At 37.7% G+C, this 25,956-nt stretch overlaps 1 protein-coding gene across 25 annotated transcripts in view; it reads left to right on the top strand.

Moving 5' to 3' along the window:
* The window catches only part of CAMK2D (calcium/calmodulin dependent protein kinase II delta), a 159,393-nt gene extending 134,349 nt beyond the window's left edge, over window positions 1-25,044 (top strand). For 11 of the 25 annotated variants that reach the window (XM_037393895.1, XM_037393926.1, XM_037393905.1 and 8 more), the window contains 6 exons: window positions 4,503-4,586; window positions 15,607-15,682; window positions 16,883-16,977; window positions 18,220-18,448; window positions 22,394-22,443; window positions 23,002-25,044. In XM_037393895.1, coding sequence (XP_037249792.1) covers window positions 4,503-4,586; window positions 15,607-15,682; window positions 16,883-16,977; window positions 18,220-18,448; window positions 22,394-22,400 — 491 coding nt within the window. In that variant the 3' untranslated portion in view covers window positions 22,401-22,443; window positions 23,002-25,044. Of the gene's footprint in view, window positions 1-4,502; window positions 4,587-15,606; window positions 15,683-16,882; window positions 16,978-18,219; window positions 18,453-22,393; window positions 22,444-23,001 lie in introns of those variants that run through there. The other 14 variants (XM_037394025.1, XM_037394108.1, XM_037393970.1 and 11 more) reach the window with 4 other exon arrangements.
* Window positions 25,045-25,956: the final 912 nt, after the last annotated feature.

Raw genomic sequence — 25,956 nt, 5'->3', positions numbered from 1 at the left:
GCTATCACCATTTTAATATTTATTCTGTTCAGATGCCAGTGTTTTTTCATCTTTCTCTTTTGTTCTGTCCGTACACTTTTTTTAGTCATCTTTTATTCTTTAAAAAACTAAAATATTTTTTTATTAAATTACTTCTGTAATTTCACAGCTAATTGTTTTTGTTTCCATTTTTTCAGCTCTAAATATTATACTGCAGCGTTGCTCATACAAGAAAGAGTTAAAGAAAACTAGGATTGTGTATTGCTGGTTCACAGAAAAGATTGTTTTTCAGCCTCAAAAAACAATGTTAAATGTACGGTGAATATTTGTGAAACGCAAACCAGACATGATAGTAAAGATAAAATGGGGAGAATGGAAAAGAGAATTCTTAGTGAACCATTGTAATACAGGGTTTGCTTTATGCTGGAAGTAATACAATGCCTAAATACTGTTAAAAGTGTGTATGAGCAAAGTTGTACCTGAAAACACAGACTTGAATCTGCTAAAGGTTCACTGGCCTCTGAAGAGCATGGGAGCATTTTAGAATTTAGAGAGATTCAAACATAAAGTAGTTAGAATTGTATCAAAAATATCTAGTGCTTAGTCTGTGACTGGTAGAAGAGCTGCTATACGTTTGATAAAAATAACAGCATTGCCAGGGTAATGAATTGATAGTGTAAACATGAAAGCACAGTCTGCTGGTAGTGGCTGTCCGAGGAGCACAGTGTTGAAAATGCAGGTTTTATATTATGCTGCATATGAGATTCATCGGGCATTTACGTCACGGCAGCTTAGCTGAGGCTTGCACAGGAGAGCAGAGCAAGGCTGCGGCAGAGCCCAGCGCCTTGCTTCTGCTGCTGCTGTTTGCACTGCTCTTGGAAAGGCTGAGGAGCTCAGCTGGTGTATGGGCTAGTATCTGCCGTCTGCTGTGCTGCAGTCATTTTCTCCACTTTTGCATAGCTGGTGTTCCCTCAGCGAAGAGAGAATTTTCTCTGCGCTGCTAGTAGCAATGCAGCTGTCAGTTGTGACTACTGTATGAGCTGCAGGTAGCTCTAATTAAGCCGCTGATGTTGGTGCTTTGTTCTTAAAGTTTCAGTGAATCATTTGACCTCCACTTGAATAAAGTCTTGGGTGCGTTAACAGCCAGTACCTACTCACTTTAAATAAGAACCTAGTCATAGCAATTTGAGTTAATGCAAAGTAATGGCTTGGAGAACAATTACAGGTAGCTGCAGCTGATGCAGAGGAAAATACAGTGTAATTCACCTTTATTCATAACACTTTGTAATTCTTCCTTGAAAGGACTATGTGTAGTTCAGCAACTAACCTCATTAAATGAGTAGCTGATTTACATGGCCTCTGCGTGATGATATAATGCAATGTTATAAGAGTAGAAGTTTTATAGTGTTCTGTCTGAAGCTTAGCGCACAGAATTACATCTCAGGATTACAACTGTAAGAAAAACAACAATGAAAATGTTTTTACCTAATTCTTTTCTATGATTCTGTAGTGTCACAGTTAAGGGCATTTGAATGGCCATGGTTCATTTTATTCTCAAAACAGAAAAGAGGATCTTGCAGTAATCACAGGTCTGAGAGACAAGATACTGGCTGTGCCTCCTCTTTGCTGTAGCTCAGTGACAGATGTGAAATGTTTAGCAGGTGATGTTTTCTGTTATTTGTAGGTTCCTGACCCATAGCTACATGCTAGTGATGCAAAGGGCATAAAGGGAGTAAGCCAGCAAGGTGAGCTGAGACTGTGCACTCTGTATTTTCTGGAGACTGCAGAAGGAGGAGCTGAAAGATGTTACCTGTGCCTGCAGAAGAGGAGGCACAGTAGCAGTGGCATATTGCTCTTCACCTGCTTTTCTGGGAAGGTGGGGTGACCGAGAAGGGCAGTTTGAACTGCTAAATCTGGGGTGATCACGATAACCTTGTACACTGATGCAGCTGTTTCAGCATCAGGTTCATGGCCTAACACGTGGTGGTACCACTACCCTGTTCACCAGACACTGGGTGAACATTTTATTCCAATGTATAGGGATTTCATTTTCTGTTTATTCAAAAAAAGAAATATATCTCTCTGTTATTAATTGTTTGCAGGCTTGCTTGTTTTTCCCTTTTTAGTATTCCTCTCACACTTTTAGTCTTTCCACCTTTTCAGAAGGCGGCTGCTTTTCAGATTGTTTTTATAAATTAAAGTTAACAGTAGCCCTAGGGTCCAATTTCTAGAATGATTCAGTCAGGCAGTCCTGCATCCCCGACAGCTATTATAAGCTCAAGCTTCATGCTTTAGCAAGGCACTTAGGAAAGATATTTTCCCCCTCCACCAAGCTTGACTTCTGGATGTAGATTTTCTAGGACAACTCTGAGAAAGCTGTTCTCCTGTCAGGAACAGCTACTAGCTGCAGCTGGAGATAAGATATTGATAGGGACGAGTGGATTTCGGAGGTAGCAGAGAGAACTCTCTTAGATTACTGACTGGCTGGGTCCTTATGTTTATGCTCCAGATGATGCTTGTCACCAGATTTGAGATCTAGAAAGAATGTTTCCCAAGGACCTTAAAAATCTTTTTGCTTTTCTTTGCAGCATGGAGTACAATGTGGGAAAAGGCACTCTCCTTCCTGCGAAGGGAAATGGGGATGCCACTCTGTAACTGAGAAGTAGTATTTGCATACGATTTATAGTATTGCAGTATGACCCATGCCTCACAGAGAATGACTCTTCTTTGCAAAGGCGTGCAATCTATGCATTTTATTCCTCCTATTATTCTAATACCGTGCGTAGACTGCACAAACAAGTACAGGTTCCTTCATTTGTACAGACTAGCACCCCAAACATATTTAAAATACTCAGCTCTCCAGCAAGTAGTTTTCTTGGTTTTTATTGATTTGAATCTTTACAGTTGTGTGGATCACATGAGTCTGTGTGGGATATAGTATCTCCAGCACAGTTGTGTTTCTGTGTACCTTGTGGGAGTGTGTGTGCATATGCATGTCTGTACAGAGTATTACAAATATTACCATTCATTCAGAAAGGTAGAACCGCCCCCCCCCCCCCCAAAAAAAAAAAAAAAAAGAAAGGTGCCTTAAATAAGCTGTAACAAATTTGTCTTTGGGAACAGATTCTTAACCTCACACCTGTCAGGGAATGCATACAGTATTCTCACGTCAGGCTCTTGCCCTATTTTCACTTTTGAATGCAGGTATTTTAATTTCAAGACACTAAAATCAGGCTTACTTTTCATTTGTTATTTATTGAAAAATTGTCTTGCTTACGTATGCATTTACATCTTTTAGGATTGGAACATATTTCTTCTACTACAAGCAATGCTTGGCAAATAATAGTAATTTAAGGAAGAAGCTGATTCTAGAACTTGAGTCTGAAATCACTTGAAGCTGTAGTTCAGGGTCCTTGCTAACATGATTTTCTGACATTAACCATTGAACATGGGCTTACCTGCATGACAGTGATCCCTCCTAAATATAAGGACAGGAGTGGACAGAAAGAAGATACTGGAAAAATGGACCGTAGGCAATGCTGCCTTCTGGGATTGCTTGTGGGATTTCACCTTCCTGTAGTAATGAGACTGGAACTCTTTGGCAGCGTCTCTTTTATACGAGATTGATATGGGTTTTTTTCAGTAATGCTGAATACCATTGTTATTTTTGCCAGCAACACACGCAGACTTTTATAAAGCTGAGTTGTTAGGTTTATCGTGGTCAGGAAATGTAGATTTCTCATGGGGGTTTTTTTGCCTCTGGAAATAAGCTAATGAAAGAGCTAGTAAGAATGATGATTCTTGTCAGGGAAAAATTGCTGAGGTGTAGGAGATACAGATTAGGTAAAGTCTGGCTAATCTGTGCTACTTAATGTATCTGTAAGGTACAGCGCTTCAAAACATTAACCATTCAGGGGGCATGTATTTTCATATATTTTGCTAATTTATTTCATTTTATACCTGTTGGTTTTATTTTCTTTAACAGTAGAAAGAAACCAATTTAAACTAATCCCTTAGGTACATACTTTCCTGAAGAAAAACCTTCAAATTTCTAAGGACATTTTTTAAAAGCTCTTTCAAAGCCCTGTATATCTCAGTACTGGATAGAGGGATAAATCTGCGCTGGCATCTGAACAGAGTCATTTATGGCTATGACCTTTACAACTGTTCTTTGGCACCCACACTGCCTCCCAAAAGTACATCATTAACATTTTTTGTGTGCTCAAAGATTTTGTAAAGATTTTTGTTGCTTCTAATTAAATTATCATTATTTTTCCTTTGGCCTTCTCTTTTTTTTCTTTCACATCTACTTGACCCTCATACAGCTCTCACAAAGGAGGGTGACATGGAGAGGTTATGTTCCACCCACCACTTCTCTTCCATTGCTTCTTCATCTCACTGGTCACCACCCTTGCCGTGCCCCAGCGGCCGCTCCTGCTGCCCGTGCCTGCTGAGGATTCTGATCACACTCTACCTCTTCATCTTTGTTTGTTCATATGTTGTGTTTCTTTCCATCAATTCAGCGGGCAAGTCCATGAAAAATGCAAACTCGGAGAGTCATTCGCTTGAGTCTGAGCTCTCCCACTCCACTCCTTCCTCTGTGCTGTGTAAGTTGAGAGTCTCATCAGTTCAGATGATCTCTTTTGTCCCTCCTTCTCTTTCCTCCCTATCTTCTGACAGTAGCACAATAAAGGTCAGTGCTGTGATCTGCCTGATCTAGGAAAGACCTTTCCTTAAGGTTTATGAAATTATGGAGTATGGTTTTTTAGATACATGTTTTTTGGCCACGTTTTATTAATTGTAAAAGTATTATCATCAGCTCTAAGTATAAGTAGGTCTGTATTTCAGAAAGTTGAGTCTTGCAGAGGTAATCTTTGCAGTATTTTTCAACTTAGAGATAGGTTACACTCTCACCTTTGGCTTGAATCCTGGATAGGGTCTCCAGATTAATTACCTGTTACATTTCTGTATGTCATCAAGTTACTTTCTTTAGCATCACCATTGATAAACCAGCTTTAAAGCTGCTGTGACAGCTGTTAGCTTGCAGCATTGATCCATGACAACTGAAAAGCTTCATGCTTTGCTTAGGAGGAGATCTGTGATGATTAGTGACCAGTTAACTGTAAAGGAAATCTTTAGGGTGAGGAGGCAATGTTCAAGTAGTTTAAATGAGAGGGAAGAAAGGCATTGTGTTAGTAGCTTGTGTACCGGTAGAACATCAAAGGCCGGGCTAGATGCATTTCTTGCGTATAAATTAACTAAGAAATTATTTAGAAATTCTTTATTGTGGAGGGACATAAGCTGAAGTGGGAAATGACTTCCCAGGGAATGTAGGTTCTGCTTACTGGATTCTGATCCTGTATCCTGTGCCTGTTAAGGTAGTTGCACTGGTACTGAGAATAGGCATTTACACTGGTGAAGGGTGAGATCCAGGTGAGCCCCTGGAGACACGGGCTGTGTGTAATTGGCCTGAACCTTCTTTCAGATTTGAGTGGAATGTTTGGTAGGTGCAACTGATGCAGGGGAGAGGAGAATGAGTCCCCGAGATGGTAGGCTGTCTCCAGTCACAACTGTTGGCAGGTAATGTTGAAAGAGTACCTCCATTCCAAGGGAAGAGCAGGATAGTGTATATCAAAATACAGACAACTTTATATCAAATTAGAACTACAAGAACTTACAGCACAAATTGCACAGAACCGTAAAAAGAGAGGAATTAATAGGAAAGTCATGGACCTGTATAACATTCAAAGCTAAGACATCAGTTACACATACCATAAGGCTTTTACTCCATCCACAGTATACATCCCAGAGTGCCCATTACATACACAACATTTTCAGATTTGAATGCTAGCAGCCTCACATTCCTGCTTCATCGCATAGTTAATAGTGCTAAGACCACATGTTTAAATGTAGATGTTGATTACTAATTTTGTTACCAAATATAGGAACAGAGGCACCACTAGTAATGTCACTATACTTGAAAAAAGTAGATTGTTTTAGTTTACTTGAAGAGTGTTGTGCAGAAATGGCATAGTATGTGTATACAGTGACATTTTAAGAAAGTGAACAATCTCTTATTTATTCTGTTCTTTCTGTGGCTTCAGAAATGAGCTCACTTCATTGCCCCTTTGTTCGACAAAATAAACTTCTCAAAAATCGTATTTAGAAATGCTGCTAGAATTCAGTTTAAGGAATGCAACAAAGATCAAATTAAACAGCCATCTGCTGAGAGGCAGGAAAAATATTAGGTGAAATTATTCTGGTAAAGCTGCTTGGTGGAGATATGATGGTACTGCTACATCTGGTAGTTAGCTTACCAGCTCGCTTCTGTGTAAGTGATTTACAGAGAAGAAATTTAGAATTTGCCAAAACACTAGTAGGCAAAACAGAAGATGTTAACCCAGTATCTGAAGATGCACCAGTCTGGCTTGTGTTTTTGTATTCTGATGCTTCAAAATAACTTCATCCCAATAATGGGAATATTTAATTTCATTCAATGTTTAATGACCAAAGAAACTGTAAAGTCCCCATAACCTCACCTGTCCTCAGCTTAGTTTTAAAAAATGTGCAATTCCAGTATAATATGATTTTAGAAATATCCATGATATCCATGATACACTGTTTTTTCCGTAGCTGTACATTTAATAGGAATCAACAGTCCTGTGGGCTGAGAAAATTCAGAAAGCCAAAAGTGGTTATTGTCTACCAAGAACAGGATTAATTCAAGTTCAAGTAAGAAGAAAAGCGCTGAGAGGAGACATTAGGAACATGATAGGCTATTAGGGAAAAAACTGCTGGTGTGGCTAACAGCAGATGTGCTTCTGCTAATACCATTTTGAAGTGGAATTTTGTTGGACTATCTCTAATGATCTGTTCCAGAATACTGATACACATTACAGAGGTCTCTGTTATATCACTATAAGGGGGCTATTGGAGTGGTGAGCATGTGGCAGACTTAGATTCACCAGAAAAAAGATAACTGCTGCAAACAGCTATAGTAGTGAATAATTTTCACTAGCAGTGAAAATTCATATTGCTGAGACTTTTTTGGTAAACTACATGGGGGTTACTGGGCTTGCTGGAGACAATGATATAGGCTCAGGTGCTTTCGATTTTTAAATTACATCACAGGAGAATTCACGTCAGTGTTTTCAAAGAGCAAATTTGAAGATTTAGAAGAAAAAAATTACACAGCGAAGTCAGATTACCAAGTTTATTATGGGAGCTGGTGGTCAGAGGCACATGCAGTTTCTTCATCTCAAAAGCATCTGGGAAATGGGAAGGGCTCCAGAGATGAGTTGGATGAACACCCATACCTGACAGCTATTTTGTGACAGCACAGTGGTAAGAAGGTGGGAACCAAAATAATCTGCAGTGTTAGCTCTGTGTAGTATGAAACTGAATTCACCCTCTGTTTGTTGTTAAGTAGCAATTATTATAATTGTTGGTATATGGTATAATTATTAACAAGAAAAATACTGATTTCTTAGGTGGTAAACTTGATAGGTTTTAATCTGCTGTCACAAACACAGGGGAAAGGTGATGTATGTGTAGTATGTTGAGAAAAGACAAGTAAGTTGAGGAAGGATTATCATATAAAGTGAGTCCTGGAGAATAAAACATCTTCATTCAAGCCCTAGGTCCTTAAATTATTGAGGAATATATTTTTAAAGGCAGCGCAGTTTTCCTATGAGTAAGACAGGCAAATGCCACATTTCTTAGAATTATTCTTCGGGGTCATTATTATTATTAACTCAATACATCTCATTTCTTTTTAATGCTTATTTAAAAGGAAAGAGACATAGAATTGAGGATTATTATTGATTTTCCATTGTAAAACACTAGTGGACAACAAGATTTCTCTGAATAGGTAGAGTGATTAGGTAAGAGCACAGTTTAAATAAAAATGCGCACAGCAGCTAAGCTTGTTAATGTCTCACTTACCAAGACTTCAAACATCATTTCTTGAGACAGCAGCCAGATTCCATGATTAATGTAACACGTTGAGAAAAAGTGCAGTATCTTGTAAGTGCAGTGACCATGATACAGCTTTATTCTCAGACCGTAAGTGATTTGTCATTAAAAAATAAACATTTGCCAACATTTGCCATGCAGTATAAATGTTAGTATAATTGTACAGTAGCTCCAAGGAGAGAATATCTTTAGAAATCATCATTTTCCTATAAATGAAAAGAAACCATGCAGGGCATTGACAAGTTGCTTAACATCACATCATGGTAAAGGTTTAAACAGGAGCTGCATTCAGTGTGTTTGGTATTTTTTTGTCACTATAGGGTGGAAAAGTGCTGGGATAATTTCTCAGGTATTTCCCTACATACCTAATGAATTATTAATATTTTTTTTTTCTCTAAGTAAGTAGTAGGATTACAGGTTTTCAGAAAGGTGAAAGTCGATAACCTAAAAAAAATTCTACAAACTATCCATCCAGATCCTAATTTGATGGATCAGAGTGAATCTTTGGAGTCAGCAGGCTCTAGGAAAGAGATGTTACATGTGAGATGACAACTCAGATGTCTTAGTTCATATCAAAGTTTAAGGTTAAGTAGTGGGGTGAGAGATAAGCTCTGATCTTACGTACACTAAATTTTGTAAACTTCTTGAATGAGAAGTCTGCTAGAGCATGCCTTGTCATCTGAGGGTCTAGCTATTTTTTACGTATATCTGAGATTCAATTAGTCATTTATTCATGTAGCACCTTCTTTTTTTCTTCACAGAAATTACTTTCTTGGAATATTTATGCAATAAATTGTAAGAAATTATGAGCAGAGAATTTACAAATATTGGTGTGAAGAGAATGGTTTTGAAAACTGTTTTGTGACACTTGCTGTATTCCTTTGCTTCTGGGGTAGCAGTCCATGCTGTACAGTTGAAGGGTATCTGGTACATGCATATAGCCAGAGTTCATTATACAACAGAGGATAAAACTTCTAGTCTCTTCCTTTTTCTTTTCAAACCTTGCTTACTTACAGAGTATAGAAATAACATCGGTGGTTGTATGCTTTCCATCTAATCGCTATTTGTTGGGATGATGTTCAGATCAGAAATTAAGGTAGGTTCTTCCATACTGTGCCATTCAATTTTAGCAGACGAATGTCACCTTGATAAAGACTGTATGTTTTAAAAATGATAGTGGAAGGGGTAGGATTTGTCTCCCCAGATTCAGACATCCTCCATAGTGTAGGTGCCTATATTTGAGCTAGTTGTCTAGACTCCCTTTAGTCAACGCAGATAGGCCAGATGAGTCACACTTGTCTTTAATACCTATTTTTGGATGTGATGGATCGTGCCCTGAAAGTGCTTATTTCTCTCCATTGACTATAAGGAATGGGAGTTGAGAGAACAAACACACTTGTCTGTGCTTATACATTTCCAAAATGTGAGATTAATCCAGTCTGATGTGTACCAAGATAGGTAGTTAAGAATACTGAGTGGAAAAGTTTTTAAGGTTCTTTTTTTTCCTTGAGCAACAGAATGTGAGCAAGTAAGAAGCAGAATCATATTAGTTATCTTCAAGTTCATGTGCTAATCTGTAAACCGGCTACCTCATTCTTCTGGAAAGGTGCTTTACTGCTTAGCAGGGATTTCATCGCTATGTATTTCAAAGCAATCAGTGGCAGGGAGCATGCAGTTCTCTGATTTCGGTATTTTATTTCATTTGAAAGATGAAAGTGATTTGTCTTTGCTGTGGATTTTTCAGGCCCTGTTGCAAGTGCTGGCTGCACTGTACTTTTTTAATAAACTATTTTCTGAAAGACCAAAAATACTGGTTTTATACTTTGCTAGTATGGTGAGTGTTCCTAGGGTTATTTTGTGTTAAGTATGTCAAAGAACAATTTAAAAAGTGTATTCCTGCTTCTCTAAGATCAGTGGGGGCAATTAATAACTATTCCAGTTATAGTAATCACATGGTCAATCATCTACAGTACTGATAACAGCAGAAGGATACTCCAATATGTGAATGAAGCCTAAGATGTTTTACATTATTATTTTCAGAACAAAAATACTGGTGGAAGTTTTAAAAAAATTAATGGGTAATATGGTGATCAATAAGTTACAAGGGATTCATTTTTGTGTTTCACAAAACATGAAGTTTCTGGTGCGTGTGTTTCTGAAGGCTTCATTTTAACGTATGTGCAGCTCATTTGTCTTCTACACCTTCTCACTGCAATTAAAATACCAGAATATCCACCATCATTTCTGTGTGATTCTTGTAGATTGCGTTTACAAATGTTGCTTGGGGCTACAGTAAGGGAAGAAATGCCCCATAGTTCCCTTGTAGAAAAACAGCTTTTGCTGTTCGTACTTTGTTTTTTTCTGTCATACTTGATTTCACTAGCTGTGAGACTGCACCTTATAGGTTTAAGGCATTTATAGTGTTAGATGCTTTTTGAATAAATTATGTTCTTACTTATTTTGTGTTCTTTAATTATGAAAAGATTATCCCCACTCCGTAAGAGGGGAAAAACAGGTAATGAAATACAGCTAGAGGTTAATAACTCACCTGAAGTTAGCATATATACTACAGCAGTGCTGCAGAAATAATTTTAGCCAGTGCTAGAAAGTGTTCTGTTTTGGGTTTTTTTCTTCTTCTTTGGTCTTTTTATAGTTCTTCATAATATTTTTGCTTGAACTGCCTTTGTATTAGTCATATACTTACTCACTTGCTAAAGCAGGGGTTGTATTTTTTTGAACTACTATTACCTTCCTACCTTAACTCACTGCCCCTACGGGGTAAAGGTTATATTTAGAGAGCAGGTCCGTGATCTTTTCTTTAATGTGTTTACTTCTCTCTTATTCTGAGCAAAAAACATAAAAGGTACCATCTTTTCCACACAAGTTTGCCATTTTATGGTAGTTTTCTGCCATGCTGTCTGCAGTCCTTTTGATTATTAGTTTTTCAAGAAAATAGATCAACATCTTCAATTTCTGTAACAATGTTCTTCCCTCACACCTCAGTTCTTTTAAAAACACTAAATGTATTCTTCCTTAGGTAATCCTTTGTTACAGAGATTTTATAATTTTATGCCATAGAAAACTATTGCCATATTCTAAGACAGTATTGATGGGTCAGGCTTTAATTTTTCAGTTGGCTCTTACCACACCCCTAGAAAAAGTAGTTGAACCAGTTTTATCAAAATCCCATTACAATTTTTGAGTTTTCCTCCTGTATCTTAGAGTGTTTTTTTCATTTATCAGACAAACTCGTAAATGCCTTAAGTCTAGATATTGTCCTTGTACTCTTGAACATGTGACGGTATTTTAAAAGAAGGGAATAACACAGCCGTAATACATGTAACTCATAATGCCAAAGAAACTGTGCGTAGAGTCTGCAGATCCCCGGCTGGCTTCAGCCAAAATTGAAGTATGTTATTTAGGAAGTTCTTACTGCACATCAAATAAAAAGTATAATAGCATAAAACTGCCACTGTACATCAAACAGCATAATTCTCCTAGAATTCAATACAAACGAAGCTTACTATTGGTTTTAAAAAAATGGGATTAAAATAATGATTGCTACAAAAGTGAAAGATACCTGGAAGATGGGAACCGGCGAGATGCCTCTTCCCTATGTCCTGTATGTTCATTTGTTGTCCTTGTGTAGTTTGTAATGTGTGTTTAGATGGAGAAAGAAAGTGAAGGTTTGGAAGAGTGCATCAAATTTACATGGAGTCCATCAAATTTAGAATGAAAATTTGGTAATTTTCTTACCGCTTTAATAAATGCCAATTATTTCTGTCAGATGTCTGCAATAGCAGGACCTTGTTCATACCAATATCCATTTCACCTTAGTTCACCTTCAGTGTCCTCCCTATTTCTTCCTTTGTGCTAAGGAAAAGCACCAGTATTTGATTTGATTCACGTGGCCACCGAGTCATGGCTGCATTTCCCTTCTTGCTGCTTTCCAGTCTCCTTCCAGTTTTCTGCTTGTTGTATTCCAGTTCTTCCCTGTCTCCTTTGTCTTCCTTCCTCCCAGGCTCAACCTCTGCTTCCTCGGCAATGTATTTATAGGTTGAGATACTTTTTGTCTGTATTTGTACTCTTGTCTCCCCGCACCCACACAGAAAGTATAAAATGCTAAGGTAAAAAAGATCCCCAAAACAATCAGTAGGAGGTTTGTGTAAAATCGCACGGGCTACTGAGATTTTTAATAATTTTTTGATGCTGATGGTACTGAACATTTCATACTGCCGTGTTCTTGACCATCTTTTTCTTGTAAGCCTCACTCTTGCTCTCAAATGAGTAAGAGCTCAGAACAAAGTGGGGGTTTGCACATAGGAGAAATAGTTTCTGGAACACCACCTTCTAAATTATGCCCCACCTCTGTCTTTGGCTCTTAGTCACTTTCTGCCAATGAGATTGGTCTGCGTATCAGACCACTAAATAGGAAGAAATCTTGTTTTCTAATATGTGTGTAGTTATTTGTGCGTTGCTGAAAGGGAAGAGTAGTGTAGTTGCTTTCATACATAGGTTCACGTGGTGCTTGTAATTTTGTAGAAGAATTGAGAAATTAGTCAAAGATACATGATTTGGCAATATATTTCTGTTCCTGATGGTCCACATCATGAACTGTGAAGACTTTCCACAAGTACTGGGAGAACTGATGTAGTGCTAGAGTTGGGTGGTGGTTGATTTGAGCCAGTGATCCTGCCTTAATCTCCTTCACTTACTTTGCTGGCCTGCAGAGCTTCCTGATGCATGTGTTTCATATTCCATGGACAGGTCAGCAGGCACAGCTCTGCTAGATGTTCGTACTGCCCAGGGAAACTTTGCTGGAACCATATTCTGTAATACAAGGTGGCTCCTATCAGAAAGCTTAATGAAAACATATGTTCTGCCTCAATTTCATTTTGGAAGAAAAAACAGGAAAAAGAGCGATGTGACAATGTGTTTCAGTTTCTCCCTTCTGAGGCTGATGTTGAACTGTATCTTGTAATGTAGTACAACATCAAAGGTATGATTGAAGTGCAACATTTTGGTTGACACAAAACAATTTTTTAAAAATGCACATTAGCAAAAATTTCCATTCTCATTCAGATTGAAATCAAATCTCAACATCTCAAAGATTTATGGAGATAAACTTTTGTCATTCACATTCCTTTAACCCATACTATTGAAGAGAGATGCCAGTTGGTCAGGCTACCATCCAACTACCTTGGTGTTGCACACCATTCATTTAAAACAAAACACCTTAATAAACCTTTGAGCTTGGATCACAGAATATTTTGTAATATAATGTATTCAGATATTCACTGTTGTTTGCTCTTCCCTGTCAGAGTATGTATAACACGTAAGTTAACTGTGGGCTTCTCGTGGTAAAACATGGAAAAGGAACAACTGATGTTAGTGAAAAAGGGCATATTGCTAATTGCCTCTAGCCAAATGCAAGTAAAATTACATGTCCATGTGGTTTTATGTCTCTTGCATGTGGAAACTACAGTACTTTTGTAGATGTTTTCATTGCTTACATTGTTCTCCAACAACATGATCTCATGATTATGTAGCAGCGCATCAAAGATTTTTAGCTCATTTTCCACTGTCTGATTTAATAGACTGTAATTTCCTACTCTCTAATTGAAATGTGTTACCAGATTGTTTAATCAAATCCTTTGGTTTAGTTACATGTATATTGCATGCAAAACCTGTGATACCCTCACTGCACGAGGTCTGCATATTCTGGGTTTCTTTTTGCCAGCCTTTTCTAACACTGCCCCATTGTGTCTTACTGAACCATCCTACCACTTGGCTTGTGCTGACAATGCCATACAGTGTCCACAGTTTGGTCTATGTTGTTTAAACATACGACAATGGAGCCATTGCTGGTCAGCAGTCCAAACATCTCTTCATTAAAATTCTTCGTTCTTTCCACAATCTTTGTGGAAAATACAGCAATTCATACTTGAAATATTCTTTCCCATCATACTATCTAGTAGTGCGCTCTATCAAGAGCTAATCACAAAAAGCCTTGCTAGACCTTTACTTCCACTTTTTTCCTCTGTCATTTCTTTCCTTGCTGGTTTCTTTTTGGTGCCTTTTATCGGGGTATATTATGTGTGCACTTACAAAAAGAGAGGGTGGAGCATAAAAGAAATGAAAAGGTTCTCTACCATCATGATGCCAGTTCTTGCTGTACAGCATTGGAGACTTACATTGTGCCTATGCTCCCCAACATTCTCTTTCTGAAGAAGAATGCGAGCTCTCAGTACTTTGGTTTTAACATTCCAAGCATATTTTCATGTGTGTGTTAGTAGGCTAGTCCACATGTAGGAGCATGCAGGAGAATTACAACTGTTGCTTGCACAAGAAAGCTACCGCAGCCTGGTTGCTTGCATTTCCTTTTATTTCAAGCTTGGTCTTTCAAATTGATTTTCTGAGGTTTAATAAGGAGTTGAATCTAAGTTAAATCTTTGCCAATGTACCTGTGAAATCTCTGTTACCTGTTCAGCATTAAACTCACAAAAATCTGTATATTTGACAGCAGTGCCACTCCAGTTGAACTTCACTGGGACAAGGCTGAACTTTACAAAATGATAAATGTACAGTGCAAAAATATAAATGTATGTTCCTCAAAAAACAAGTTTTTAAAAGTAGAAGTCAGTTTTCAAAGTGAAGGCAGTAAGGTTTTCCATCTTGATAAAAGTTTCTTAAACTTTGCCCTCCTGGAGTAACTGGTATTAGTAATAACCATAGCAGCGTGCAAGAATTTGTTTACTCTGCACTGTTTCAGTGTAACCACTATCAACATGGACAAATACTGAACTGTGAGCTTACTTCTTAGCTGATAAATGAGAAACTGTTTCACATACTTTTGCCTTTGAAGCTTACTGAAACGCTGCTTGACTTAGAATATTCTTACTAGAAATATATGTGCTGCTTGTTGTTTTTAATGTATTAGTCTTCTGTCACTATTTAGCATTTGTTATTATTTGTTAGTAGAGGTACTGTAATACTGCAGAATGATATAATTGAGATTTATTATAATATAGCTCCATGAAGCATTTTACAAGCAAAAGATAAGCACAACCACAGAAGTCAGAGCTGAAGGACACTGTTGTAATTAGACCTGTGGATGCATTATGTGTAATCCATGAGCTTTGCACCAGAGGATCTTGATTATAGGCTTAAGATCTAAATTCCTCTTTACTTAAATGTACACATGTGACCAAAGCAAACACCAATTTTTACAAGAGTTCCTGAAAATCATCATTAGACACTTCAAAATGTAGAGGCTCCAGGTGCATATAAAACATTAGATAGAGCATTGCTTGTAAAACAGTATCAGTTTCCTTTAATTTGAAGTTAAGAGTTGGGGGTTGGGTTGGGTTTGGTTTTGCTTTGCTCTTTAAACAGCAGGTCCTTCAGTGAAGGAAAGATGTTTAGAAGCATGATAGTGGATTGATCTTGACATGTGTTTAATTTCCTGATGAATACAGGAGTACGCTGAAGCCCCAACAGTGTAAAGCAGCAATATAACATCATGTCCTTTGGTCATAGAAAAGGAAGAGAAATGGCTGTTGCCAGCTGAGGAATGAGAGTACCTTTGTTATTTCAGCTGTCACCTTCCATGTTGCCTTCCATTTTACGAGTTGTGTTTGTATCTCTTTCTAGCTCGTAAGCAGGAGATTATCAAGGTTACTGAGCAGTTGATTGAAGCCATCAACAATGGCGACTTTGAAGCTTACACGTAAGTTTTCTCATCTAGGAGGGAGTGAGGAGAGTTCATGTATTTGACATTTTGGTACATATTTGACACTGATGGTACATATAAATACACATTTATATATGAGTGTGTGTGTTTGTATTTATGTACTTTGAAGTTCATTCTCAGATGCCCCCAAGAAACGTAAGACATGTTCATTGCTGCTTTGCCCCAGCTTTACACAAGCCTGGTTGCCAATTTCAGAGGAGCTCCTAGTGTAAACCCAACGTACTACTCTGCTGAGACAGGATCATAATCCTAACACAAAATAGGCAGTGATACATCCAGGTGTATGAAAGTAAAGTCGCGTTTGTGATTTAGAATCCAGAAAACACAGTAGAAGCCTCTTCTACAGAAAATTTTTATTTTATGTAGAGGATTGATGTTAGCTAGAATCCAATTAGTACTTCAGAGTGTGAAAGACTATATGGAATTCAGGTTCCACCAGCCTCTACTGATCACTGTGCAAAAATTTGCTGGGGGAAATGGACCAGTTTCTCTCTCAGCTTTTCTCTGCAAAGACACAGTTCCATCAGTGCTTCTCTTCTCTTCCTACCTCCAAAAAAAAAAAAAGTTTATAAAAAGTAGAGGAAAGTCCTTCTCAGCAGTTCTTTTGGTCTCCTGTTTCTCTGGATGGATTCTATCATGTTGCAACACAAGCCTCACAGTTCAACAGTGACACTACTCATCCTGTTTAAAGACTTGCCAGCACTAGGCTTTAGTTTAGTGTGATCACATTAAAACCTTTGTTGTATAAATGTTAAGTGGAAACTTATTCCAAATTCTTACCTGAATTTGTCATTTAAAGAAAATAATTAAATCTTGCTTAAATAATGGTGAGACATAAAAAAATATCTGTTGGCTTGCATAAAGCATGTTCAGTCTCACAAGTAAAAATTCTTATTTGTAAATACCATTGACTTGTGGGGCCTTCTTTGGCCGTCTTTTTTTTGGTCAAAAGATTACTTATATGAAATATAGTCCACCTAAAGTAAGCTGCCAAATTTACTAATTTAGGCAAAACCGAAGCTCCCGCTAATTCTCCCCATTTTGGTTCTGTTCTTTTCCAGTGTGGTGGCACAAGTAACATGTCCAATGGGAGTAAAGGAAACATTTAAAACGTAATCTCTCCGAAGTTGTGTTACACTTGCATGTGTTGATTACAGAATTTTCTCTTTTCCACAGAAAAATCTGTGATCCAGGCCTTACATCTTTCGAACCTGAAGCTTTGGGTAATCTAGTAGAAGGGATGGACTTTCACCGGTTTTACTTTGAAAATGGTAAACGTTCCTTTTTCATCTCTGTGAAGCTTCATCTGTTCCTTGTGATTGTGTTTCTCTGATCTAATTAGCATTTGGGGTTGGGAGTACATTGATTTGGGCAGGGGAAGGGAATATTACTTGTTGCAGAGTTCTGCTGTATGTATTTCTGTTTCTGCTGTGCTCATTCATACAGCATAGGGCATCTTGGATAATGGAGGAAAGTTTCAGGTATTTGGAAAGACAAAGTCAAGACGTGTAAAGAAAAAACCAAAAAAACCCATAGATAAGTAATTCTCATACTTTTTTTTTTTCCGTTGGGAAAAAAAGAAATTTATGCTGAGTATACTTAAAAGAAAGGTAACTAAATCATGTGACAGTGATTGTAACTGTCAGCACTTCCAGCGAGTATGTGATGTATTGGGGAAGACGTTGTACTCACTCAGTCTATACTGCTTGAGGATCTAATCAGTTGTCTTTTTTGTATTGGTGTGCATGTATATGTATGTATGTGGGTTTATATATGAAAGCATCAATATACATAATGTATATATTACAATCATGTCAGCTATAGGAAAGAAAAATTACCTGTAAAGTTGATTTAATAAAGTTTTGGCGGATCATGTAATGTTGGTAACCATTCTAGAGTGGACTTGCTCAAAAGGAAATAAAATACTGTAGATTAGGATGACAGCTTATCCAGTAATTTCTGAGAAATGTCTGAGCATAAAATGGGTTTATTGTATTTGTAAATTCTCTTTCATCTCCAAAACAGCATTTTCCATATTTTTCCTTATAAAGTTTCCTTTCATTACTGCTGCTTTCTTTAGTTTTCATAGATATCAGCACTTACTAAAAGTCACAAGAGTGAGTTAAAAGTGGAATTATTTTAACTGAAAATATTAAATACAAATGTCATTAAGACATTAGACACAGCAGTGAAACTGAAGTACTGGGAAACTCAAGATGGTGGTCCCCACTTTATCTAATCCATGTATGTATGTGGATTAAATAATATGCATGATTAAGCATTTGGTTGGTTTCCATATAGGAAGTGGGAGAACATACTTATGCTGTGACTGTGCTCATTGCTGCAATGTACTTGAGCTAGTTGTCACTCCTGATTATCAGTAAACAATAGTTATTATTTTGTGTCTGCTAGGCTTGAGATTTTGTGGTTTGTAAAATGGAGTGAGATAAGTTATTTTGGCTTAGGTGGAAAAAATGTAATGTGTCCTCTGTGTGTGTGTGTTTCCTTCCTAGCTTTATCCAAAAGTAATAAGCCAATCCACACCATTATCCTCAATCCTCATGTCCACCTTGTGGGTGATGATGCTGCTTGCATTGCATATATACGGCTCACACAGTACATGGATGGAAGCGGGATGCCAAAGACTATGCAGTCAGAGGAAACGCGGGTCTGGCACCGTCGTGATGGGAAATGGCAGAACGTTCATTTTCACCGTTCAGGGTCACCAACAGTACCTATCAAGTAAGAAACAATTCCAACCACAAGCTTAAACTATGTAGGTCAGACCAGATAGTCTAATAGCTGCTTTTGGCCTTAAAAACTATGAAACCGTCCTTTTGATAGTGTAATTTCTTGTGGTCATTTATGCAGTGCGTATTATGTTCAGCAGTGTGCATATAGTATCTGTGCAAATATTTTTAAAGTAGTGCTTTTTTCATTGTTTTCAACTGTGATGCCCACTGATCCAACTCAGTCCCTGAACTGACAGCTTGAAGAGCAGAAAAAGTTTTTAATGTAGATAAAGCTTGTTACAAAGGACGCAAAATAGGACTGGAAAACCTGAAACAGAATTTCAGGAAAACCTGGAAAAATTAAAAGCAATAGGATACGCGGAGCTGTTAGAGCCGACAGGAAAGTTTCAAGGAAAAAAGTATCACTGTTTTGAAAAACTGAATTTCAAGGATATTTGTTGTGATGTCCAGCCACCTCTACTTACTCAGGCCCAGTTATGTTCGCTGCAAGTTGATTTTGAGCCAGTTTACCTATTTACTTTGTAAATTAAGTCATACAAGTACCTATCACATTCTGGTCTCTTTTCCCACACTCTTCACTTAACTGCTGAGTAGTCGCTGTCTGATAGTTATGGCATCTGTGTGGGTAAGCCTTAGGTCGCTCCTGTCACCTTCTTTCTCTTTCGTTAATTCGGGCATCTCTGCCTGCCCTCTCGTACCGTCAGAGTCATGCCATGATTCAGCGTGTGCAAACCTGAATTCCTAGAGCCAGATTTTCAGCAGTGTAAAATTACAGCACACTCATAGTTGCAATAACAAGATAAAAGAGTCATGGCTTCTTCAAGAGGATCTGCTCAAGTCCTTTGCTTTCCTTCTGCTTGCAGCCTTCACTAATGCTGCTGTGTTCCTCAGAGCCCAGCCTCACTGACTTCTGGCTCAGGTTAGGCTGTTCCAAATCAGGCAGCACTGGCATAGACCTTGGCTTCCTCAGGTGCGAGCCCTCTGTGTAGGATATAATTACATTTGTGTGAGGTGTCTTAATCAGGATAGTGGCTGAATTTCCTGGCATGGATGCTAAGAGCTTAGATTTCATCCTTTGAACTTCATCATGTCCCGTATTTTACTTCTTGCAACACTGTTCTCCCATATGAAATAATACTTGATAAAGTAAGGGACATGATAGAATGAAGTGTTAAACTTCAGTGGGGATGATTTTTTTTTTTTATATATATAGTTTAGGAAGAAGGTAATTTGACTACCTAGTGGTAGCTGTTGTATTTTATTTAAAAATATGAAACCAATGGGAGCAGGAACACTGTTGTCTTTTAGTTTTCACATTCCAGCTTCACTGGCAATGTTTTAAAAAGTAATATTGAAAAAAGAGTAGCTACATTTTCTTGAAATGCAGTGTTAGGTAGATTTTTGATGTTTTCATAAAGAGTTGTTTTGTCAAGGGATCTGACCTGGATGTGTGTAAAGACAGCATAAGTGAAACAGGTTCACCTGTCCCAGTGCACCCTGTACAGTAAGTGTTTATAGCAGAATGACATGAATTGGACTAGAGAGTTATTTAATCTTTTCCTGTGTGGGTTGTTTGGTTGTGTTTTTTTTAATTTGTTTTTTGAGACGCATTTGGAGGCAGAGGGGTGGGAGTTGTCAATTTTTATTCAACTTAACCATATTTATAGGAAACAATCCTAAAGAAAAAGTCATTTATGATACTCAGACATCAAAACCGCAAGGCAACAAAACAGCCATCATACTATTATTTTCATGGAAGATTGCAGAATTTGCCTGATTAATTCCTGTAGTAATTCTTTCAGTAATGCTTCATAGAGATATACCCAATAGCTTTTGCAACTTTTTCTTTTTGAGGTACCATGTTGTAATGGGAGCCTCAGTACTTCGTTCGCATGATGTGTACATGTGTGATGGGTTGCTGTGTGCTGTCACATGTACAGCTCCTACAAACACTTGCCAGAGGTGGTTTCTCTGAAACATAAAGGGCACATACTAGCTGCCACAGAGCAACTCCTGGTCCTTTGGGCTGCACATCTCAACTCAAGGGAATGCAGTCATATGTGTAGATCTAAGATTTGCTCCTTGGAAGCAGCGCCAGTATTTTAGGACTTGTGTAATGCCAGTTCTTTACAGCTACTCATGCTGTCTAATAAAGTTAAGGATTTCTGGCACTGCTAAGGATGGAAGGGGAAGCAGCTGAGAAGTAGTTTCTTTGAGACTGCAAGGTTGTGTCTTTGTCAGTGGGTGTTCTGCGCCTTTGGGGTCAGACATAGAAGATTTCAGGATTGTGAGAGGGTATCCAAGCTGAAAAGGTCACAGAGGAGGAGTAGCAGCTCAGCCTTAGAGCATGGTGAAGGCTCATGGAGAGATGTTCTGAGATTGCAACATAGCCCTAGATATGTAGCCCAGCATAAGCACTGGCAACAGCATCACATAAATCCCTTATCCCTCATCTTTAATTCAGAAGGTTTTTTGGACTTGCTGTCACTGTTCTAAAATACCATTGATCTGATGGTTAGAAACCTTACTTTCCAGTCTAAATTTAGTCATATTCTATATATCCTTGAATATTCTCGTTTCATCGTTTTTCCCCTGTGCTGGGAATAGGTATGCAGACATAAGCTGGGTTTTCTTTTCCCCGTTGAGAATGCCACACCTGCTATGTTCTGGCATGATTTTTGCAGTTTTGTCATCTACATCACGCCAGCAGATCTTCTAAGGCAGCCATGTATTTATCCTCAAGTGTCATTTCCAGCCAATGAGTATATAGAAACTTCTACTGAACATGCAGCTTTGTACTTCCTATTATTACATGTAACATTTCTGGATTACCCAGCCCTCAAGGTTATTTGGTTCTTCTTGCACAATACTCCTGTTTTGCTTTGTATTTATAGTGCCTTCCACCTAAGTGTAAATACACTACATGAGATCAGCCCTACTGCTTGTGCTCAGGTCATTGAAAAAGACTAGTGAGTCTCCTCTAGGCTCATAGTTACCCTTTCAGCCCAAGCATTACCATTTTTCTTTTAGTTATTTTACATATTCTTTCTTTAATCTCCATCTTCTCAAGTTTAACTGGTAGATTCCCATGTAGCACCATGCTAGAAGTTACCTTCTATAACCCATCCTGACAGTCCTTTAGACTGCTTTGAACTTCATCTTTTCCCAGTCAGAGCTCTCAGTTTTGGAAAACTACAGAAGAAATCTAATTAAAGTATTATTTATCCTTCCTTTTTTCTCATGTTTGAAATTTTTACAGCCTACAGCTATTTAATTAATTATTACCAATAAAACAGTAGTTAATAATAGCACTTCTGTAATAAAAAAGTATCTTACACATAATGTCTGAAGGAGAATTCCAAATCCAGTAAACTTGCAAAAGCCATTGCAGCTGTGATCTGCTTTTGCAAACATCAAATCAATTGCTGCAAGCACAGTAGCTTATTTGTTTTCAGGACTACCGTAAGGAGTGTGCATAAATCTAAGGACAGAACTGAGCTCTTTGGTAGCTACAGGTATATGGAAATGTTTCTTTATGGCAGATAATTTATTTGGAAAAGAGTACGAGCACAAATGCATGTATTTAGTTTATAAATAAATTTTGTTCATAGTTTTCGCTGCGAGTCAGACAAGATGAACTTTGGTTTCTGTCTTGTCCATTATTTCTCGCTGAGTGATATGACTGATGGTAGGAAATTTTTCTTCGTATTCTATGTTCTTAAGAACTGCATACACACAGAGAGTGAACCTGCATGGCACAGGCAGTCAGAGGGCTATTGGACTGAAAACTGACTCCCAAAACCTAAATTCAGACCTGAGGCTCCCAGGCTTATATTGTCTCACTTCTCACACTTTACTCCTTTTTATAATTTCATAAGTTAAATACCAGCTTGCAGGAAGACGTAAGTAAAGAGTTTATTCTGTGTTTGTACAGTGCCTAGCACAGCGGGATTCCAATCATGACTTCGGCCCCTAGATGCTACGGTAATACAAACAATATTATAAGCTAAGTTAGTTAACTACTTGCTTACGCATTCCTTTTCATTCGTTATCTCTCTGCATATGGCTCTAGCATGTCTTGCATGTAAATGACATCTGATTCTTTCTTGTTACTTGATTCAATTTTTGTATGAGAATCTCAGTCCGTGGCAGTGTCTACAATGTACACGCTGAGGAAGTAAGTTAAACTCAAGAGATTCACGGCTGAATTCTGCCCTCCCTCCTTTAAGAAATCGGTCAAGGCACTTTGGCTTCCTGCCTCAGTTTCCTTTTTTTTTATTTTAACAACCTCTCTGGCATGTTGTTAGGATGGAAAATGTCTGTAAAGTGGTTTGAAAAATAAAAGAATGCTTTGCCTGAGCGTTTGGGGTTTTTCTTTTCCCTTGGTTTTCTTCACAATATTGTGTTAAATGATCTTGAGAAGATTTATTTTTTTTGTAATAGTATTGGCTAACACTTGAGCATGTGTTGTTATCTGGTGGTGATGTTACTTCAGTAATGGCAATCTGTTTTTGTTTTTGTTTTTTTTCTCCTTCCTCCTAGCTAAAAATATCAGCGGTGCCACTCTTGCATTTTCTGTACCCAACGCACCTGGTTGATTACCATCTTGGCCATCCCGTTCTCTTCATGCATGTTTCTGAGTGCATGAAGTTGTGAAGGTTCTTCATGTAACACATTTGTGATGCACCATGTTGCTGTATATTCCATCTGTACACTGTTAACATTTCAATGAAGGTGATGTTCCATGCAAATAGAGAATAACAAGGTATAAAAGACAAAAAAAATATTTGATGGACAGCAGTAGGTACAGAATACATTTGTCACTTTCTCCATTTATGCCAAGTTTTGACAGACAACTTTAAGAAGTATCCTGTTTATTAAAAAAAAAAAGAAAAAAAAAAAAGAAAAAGTACATTTTATCCTCTTTTTTTAAGAACTGTTTTTTGACTCCTCCTTTTCCGAGTCCCAGGATTTTGGTTTGGTTCTGGTAGGAATGGTTAGGGTTTCCACTGGCAGCTCTGTTACTGTAAAACAGATTTTTATTACAGCATGTAGATGGACGAAATCACTGATAAACGTGGGAGTGATAATATCTTGGCTTCGTACCAGCTGAAGCCTTCTTAGTTTATTAGTCTATGTAAACTGGAAAAATCTCATCATTTGCTGGCTTGGTCACTTCAGAATTAACTGTCAATGTTCTGGTGAGCCGACAGCTTCTGTTTTTCTTTTGAGTCTTTACCTTTGCTTTCTTACTATGCTCATTGAAAATTTCTATTGGATGATTAAGCAAAATTAAAAATTGTGAGGAACTAAGTGATGATTGAGGGGCAGTTTTTGAGGATTAAAATGGAAGAATAGAGAAAGATCGATTTTTATCACTTTTAGGGTGTACTGTAGATTTTTAAGGAGGCTTTAAAAAACACAAAATTTTGATTAAGATATAGACCAGTTGTGTGGTTAATATACTCGAGAAATATTAAGCCTTAAAAGCTTAGTATGAAGAGTTTACTTACTTTACAATGCTTTGCTTCTCTGGAAATGTATTGTGGATACACCAGTTTTCTCTAACACTTTACCACTGATTCATTTCTCCTCTCTTCTCCCTCTCAATCTGCTCTTGGTTTCTTAAAATCCTCATGCAGCATACAGTATCAAGGACAAAGTTTTTTGCAGTATTACCAACTTGGTTTGCCCTTGATCCCTGGCTGCAAACACTTGTACGCTGCACAGGTAGTGCTCTCAGTGTCAGTTCAGAACACAAACTTTGTAACAGGGACTGTTTTTGCTTCCCTTATGTCGCTGTGAAAATCCATCCTTGCAAGCATTTAGGTTTCTTCCCTCCCATTTTTAATAGACAAATACAGGGATCGGTTATTTCTTTTTTGGTTTTGTTTGTTTTTTGTTAACTGTTCTGTTACCAACAGGGCTAACTGTTTTCTGTAGCGCTGTATAGTGCATGGTATCTCAAATCAATGTCCTTTTTAGCGATTAAAAATTTACAACTTGTCAGCCTGAAGTTTTTAAAATGGGAAAGCTTACTGATTTGTATCATTTCACCTTTCTGTGTTGATTACTAATCAAAAGCAGTTCTTAAACATTTTGATGTTGTTACTAGTGGATGTATGGTAGATGGATTTAAGCTCTGATAATTACTACATGATTTTAAACAATATATATTTAAAATAAGCATCTACAATAAATGTGTTGAGCCATATTAACCTGCCAATGGGATCTGTGAAAAAAGTAATGGCCTCATTTTTTTCTCATTAATTTCTTTACCTTTTTTTTGTGAAGCGGCTATAAGTGGCATAACTGTATTTAAAATTAACAAATTAGGTGTAGGGTGTTTTTTTTATACTTATAACATAGCATGTGGTGTTGACGTATTAACTGTAGACCAAGTTTGTCTTCCACACCAAGACGTGAGGAAATTGTGATTTGTTCTCTCCACCACAACTGAATTATACACTTCTGTCATTTTGGAACACTGCAGTTTACCATGGGACACAGTGTACATATTTCTTGCCATAATGGTAAATGATTGATATATTTAAGGATTAATAAATTTGTGATTTCTGCTGACAATGTGCTTGTGTTTTAATTTCCCAATTAACTATGGGTTTTGCATTGGAAAATGTGTACTGTCTGTTTGAATTAAGAACTTGGAGATACAGCTGCATTTTCTTACAAGTCAGATTGGCAGTTTGAAAATACGAGTGTTTGCTTTCGTGATTTGTCTTTTGGTTAGTTCTTAACTGCCTTTCCTGAGGACCCGATTGTAAACCATTTATGCTGTACTCTGTTGATAGATTTTGCAAATACTATAGGTATGTGCATATGCTATATGTATTTTGCACATATTTATAGGTCCATATTTAGAAATTGTTTAGGTAGTTTGCAGATTTCTCTAGCTGCTTTAGTGTGTTTCATATGCTCAGCCTGTAACACAAGATGCTGTAAGAACAGTTACTATATCTTTAGCATTACGGACTGTAAAATGTATTAAAGTCCATAAATAATTAGCATTTACAATAATATACCAGTTTAAACGCTTTAATATATATCTGTAGTGATTTTAGGCTCCTCTTATCCTATGCTGAGCCACAACTGAGAACAGTCTTTTATACCAGCAGAAAAGAAGGACCGAGGGGGCGGAGGAGAGGAGACAACTTCTAGCTTTCACGGGTCATGAAATGCAGAGCTGGATCATGTCTCTGGTTCTGTGCCAGGGCAGCGTAGTTGCGAGCCAGACCTGTAGCAGCAGCATTGGTGTGGCAGTGATCCAGGAGTACCGCCTGTCCAAGGAGCAAGAGCATATTCCTGGGTTTGTGAAAATTTCAGTGCTTCCTCTTGGGTAGCATTTTGCTATGTATTTGTAAACAAAAAGAAAAATAGTTAGGAGAGAGCTCAGGGGTTTGGAATGTTTTGGTAAACCCCAGAGGAAGCAAAAGTGGTTGAGTCTGTTGGGAAGTTTTATATTTTGTCATATCACTTCTA

The sequence above is a fragment of the Falco rusticolus genome, chromosome 1, assembly GCF_015220075.1.
Source record: "Falco rusticolus isolate bFalRus1 chromosome 1, bFalRus1.pri, whole genome shotgun sequence".
Lineage (NCBI taxonomy): Eukaryota > Metazoa > Chordata > Aves > Falconiformes > Falconidae > Falco > Falco rusticolus.
This window is presented reverse-complemented; position numbering and strand designations above follow the sequence as displayed.